This window comes from Calidris pugnax, unplaced genomic scaffold (genome assembly GCF_001431845.1).
Source record: "Calidris pugnax isolate Ruff unplaced genomic scaffold, ASM143184v1 scaffold146, whole genome shotgun sequence".
In the NCBI taxonomy this organism is placed as follows: Eukaryota; Metazoa; Chordata; class Aves; order Charadriiformes; family Scolopacidae; genus Calidris; species Calidris pugnax.
Genome location: NW_015090869.1, coordinates 463,394 through 467,178, shown reverse-complemented (window position 1 = coordinate 467,178; position 3,785 = coordinate 463,394). Strand labels below are relative to the sequence as shown.

The following is a 3,785-nucleotide window of genomic DNA, read 5'->3' as shown; positions in this document are numbered from 1 at the left end:
AGAAAACAGGGAGATGAAAAAGGTGGATGTCCGTTGAGTTTCTGTGATGACTTATTTCCTGCTTCCCGGTGAAACTGGGGCACAGAAAAAAGCCTGTTGGGTAGAAAGGGAGGGAGAGGGGTAAAAACAGGGAGTTGTGCCTGAAAGTAAACTTGGGTGTCAGAAGAAATGCTATATTTATTAAGTATTGGAATGGGCTGCCCAGGGAGGCGGTGGAGGCACCATACCTGGAGGTATTCAAAAGACAAGCTGATGTAGTGCTTAGAGACATGGTTTAGTGATGTGGGTTTTTTATTTTTATTTATCAGAGTTAGGTTGATGGTTAGACTAGATGATCCCGTCCAACCTAGACAATTCTATGATTTGCCACCAATAGGGAAAAAAAGTGCTGTATTGTAAAGGGTTTTATTGACAGAAAGGATTACAGTAATAAGGCAGCAGAGGCCTCCATGGGACAGTAGACTCCTCCACAGGGAAGTCTGTGGGGAGAAGTCTCGAGCCCTGCTTCCCCTTCCTCCATGAGGGAAGTGGGTAAGAGCCTGCTGGGGAACGGCCCTGCCCAGGGCCAGGCTGTGGCATCAGAGCTCCAGAGTGGTCCAAGAGCTGGAAGGAGAGAAAGGCAACATGAGCAATGTTTCCGCAAAAGGAGAGGAAATACCCCGCAAGCTCCAATAACCTTGTGGCCCCTTGCAACAGTAGCAGCACGGCATGTCCTCCACCTTCCAGCACCGATCTCTCCCTGTCCCAAACTCCCTCCTCTCACCCGAGAAACTCAAGGCTTGGACACCAGCCATACCATGGCCTCCAAACGAGACAACACTCACAAACAGAGCCCAGGAGTTCCAGCTCCCAAAGCCCCTCTTGCAGAGAAGAATGGGGTATTCCTCTCAGAGGACAGAAATGTGGGTAGGTTTCTGTAACACTCTTAGTTAAACTGCCTTTTAAATGATAAAAGCCAAAAAATACATGCACAAAACCAGACAGCCATAAATCCCTGTACCAACTTAGAGGACAGCAGCGTAACTGTACTTGGCCAAGACGAAGCTGGGAGCTAGGACTCCTGGATTCACGATCTTTCTAGTTCTCTCCCAACTCTACAAAAGTACTGAAGTCGAGTGAGCTGTGGTGTCCCCTTTAGTGACCCCATGAATCAATACCTCACAGTCTCTTCTAGAAGCTCAGCCAACAAAATTGATGACCACAAGATGGAGGATGGTGTTGGCAAAGAGGAAATCAGCAAATGCCCGCTCTGGTGAAATGCCTTGGAACTCGCCTTTGTTCTGGGGGTTGATCTGGATCCGGAGGCAAACTGCATGGCAGAGAAAGAGTGAGAGATTAGGAGTCACAGAAGGAAGCCTACCCAGAGCAGCCCACCCCACTCCGGGTCACTGTTCCATCAGGGTACCGTAAGGAAAAGTAACTTTATCTTTGTTTTAAGACGAGCGGGACACTAACAGGGCATTTGCACAAGGCTTTTATGCAATCAGTTCCCCCATAGCACTACATTGTCTGGGGTGGCCAAGTGAGGCCTGAGGGGAACAGGCTTATAACAGCACGGGACTCACATAGAAATGGGGGTATTTCTTTGCTGTGAGGGTGGTGAGATCCTAGAACAGGTTGCCTAGCAAAGTCGTGGATGCCCCATCCCCAGAGGGGTTCAAGGCCAGGCTGGATGGGGCTTTGAGCAACCTGGTCTGGTAGGAGGTGTCCCTGCCCAGGGCAGGGGGATTGGAACAAGATGATCTTTAAGGTCCCTTGCAACTCTAACCATTCTATGATTCTGTATTTCTATGTCTTCCATTCGGTGTGTTGGGGACGGCTGCACAGGAACGAGGTGTGTTTGGGGAGAGCAGCACCCTGAAACAGCAATTGCTAGGGTTTGGGATGGTGCTAAAGGACACCAATACAAGATGGTAAAAAGAAGGCCTCCTTGACTGCCAGGGAGAAGCAAGGGCAGCCTGGGAGTGATAAGGAGCTGGGCTCTGTGCTGCATAGAGACACGACCCCCGCAGGGTCACAGTCACTGTGGAGGGTCCTGCTGCGGGGCAGGGCCTGGGGGTTTCTGGGAGCAGAACCAGCTGTTATGGGGGAAGGCAGGGAGGTACTGAAAGTTGCCGTGGAGACGCCCTGGCTGCGAGGTAGGCTTGAGGGCTATTGGGGAACGCTTGTGGCTGCAAAGGGAACCCTGCGGTTACTACAGGAGACCTGGGTATTTCTAGGGCAACTCTCTGATGGGGCCTGCGGGCGCTGCTGGGGGTCCGCGGTCGCTGGGGGGGGGGCTCAGGCTCCGCTACGGAGAGTGGGCGGTTGCGAAGGGGATATCAGGGAGACCCGCGGGGGCCGGGAAGGGCGCGGCGAAGCACTGACCGCCCAGGATGAAGCTGCCGACGGCGGAGATGAAGCCGCTGAGGAAGGAGTTGAAAGGGAAGGTGCCGACGCCGAGGCAGTAGCCGAACTGGAGCGCCCCGGTGAGCAGCACGTAGAGAAGGTAGGCGTCCAGCACCTTGAGGCGGCTCGGCGTGCCGCTGCCGTACTCCACCAGGAAGCGCCGCACCACCGAGCCCACAGAGCCCGCCGCCCCCGCGCCGGAGCCCGCCGCGCCCGACATGGTCCCGCCGGCCAGGCTGAGGTGGCCGGAAGCAGCCCGGCAAGCGCTTCCGGGGCACGGCGGGGCAGCGCAGGCGCACACCCAACTCGCTGCCGGGTCAGCGGGTACTGCGCAGCGCAGTGCCCCTGCCCGCGAAAGGGCGGAACTGGCGGCTCCGCCGGGTGCTGTGCGCATGCACCTGTGACGCAGCGAGGACAGGGAGAGGCGGGAACGCGTTCTCAGCTGGCGCATGCGCTGAGGACTTTGTGGAGTCCGAGCTCCCGAAGATTTACAAGAGACAATGAGAGCCAAGAGACGGCTGTTGCTAGGCAGATTAGAGCGTGTCTGCTTCCAAGAGCCAATGAGAGCCAAGAGATGGCTGTTGCTAGGCAGATTAGAGCGTGTCTGCTTCCAAGAGCCAATGAGAGCCAAGAGACGGCTGTTGCTAGGCAGATTAGAGTGTGTCTGCTTCCAAGAGCCAATGAGAGCCAAGAGACGGCTGTTGCTAGGCTGATCAGCCAGCGGCTCCTCCCAAGAGCCAGTGACACCCAATCGGTGTCTGTTGCTAGGCTGATGAGAGAGCCGCGCCTGGGCTTCCGCGGCCGCCCCTCAGTAGCCGGCAGCCCCCAGGGTGTGCGTGTCCCCGGACCCGGTCTGTTCGCAAAGGGCTTGTTTCGGGAAAAGCAGCTCTGCTGGGACTAGCGGATCCCGCTGGAAGATGCTGCGGCCCCTGGTGGCCTCCGCTGAGGCGCGGGGGGAGACGGGGGTGGGCCTCAGGTTATGTGTGTGTTCGCTGGTTTGGACTCCCGTGTGCTGCCAGGAGGGCTCTGGGACCTGCCCTTCGAGGCCTTCTGCTCAGTGCTGGGGAAAGGCAGAGCATTGTTTTCCTTTTGTTTGAAGACTCTTAGGACAGTGAGCCTGCAGCGAGGGCAGAATGCTTCGTTTAGGTTTTGAGGAGGGGAGTGGATAAAACACTTTTTCAAGAGACCAAAATCAGCTTTTCAACCCAAATCTTCCTTCTGTTTAAATTACTCCCACCTTCCTGTCGCCCCCAGCCCGGGGACGCTCTCCATGTGGACAGCTGATCCTCTCAGGCTCTGAAGTACGGATGGGGCGTTTCCTTACCCCTTTCCTCTGGCAGAAGGGATATTTGTGTGTCTCTTGAGCTGCGTTGTGCCATCAGACCTGTAGCCTGAAT

The 3,785-nt window shown here is 55.9% G+C and overlaps 1 protein-coding gene across 1 annotated transcript; it reads right to left on the bottom strand.

Annotated features, from left to right (window-relative positions):
• Nucleotides 1-377: 377 nt before the first annotated feature.
• On the bottom strand, nt 378-2,655 carry DAD1 (defender against cell death 1). Its single transcript, XM_014945687.1, has 3 exons — nt 2,368-2,655; nt 1,158-1,309; nt 378-603 (listed from the first exon to the last, which is right to left on the bottom strand). Exons 1-2 carry the CDS (start codon nt 2,606-2,608, stop codon nt 1,179-1,181), a joined length of 372 nt encoding a protein of 123 aa, XP_014801173.1. The 5' UTR covers nt 2,609-2,655; the 3' UTR covers nt 378-603; nt 1,158-1,178.
• Nucleotides 2,656-3,785: the final 1,130 nt, after the last annotated feature.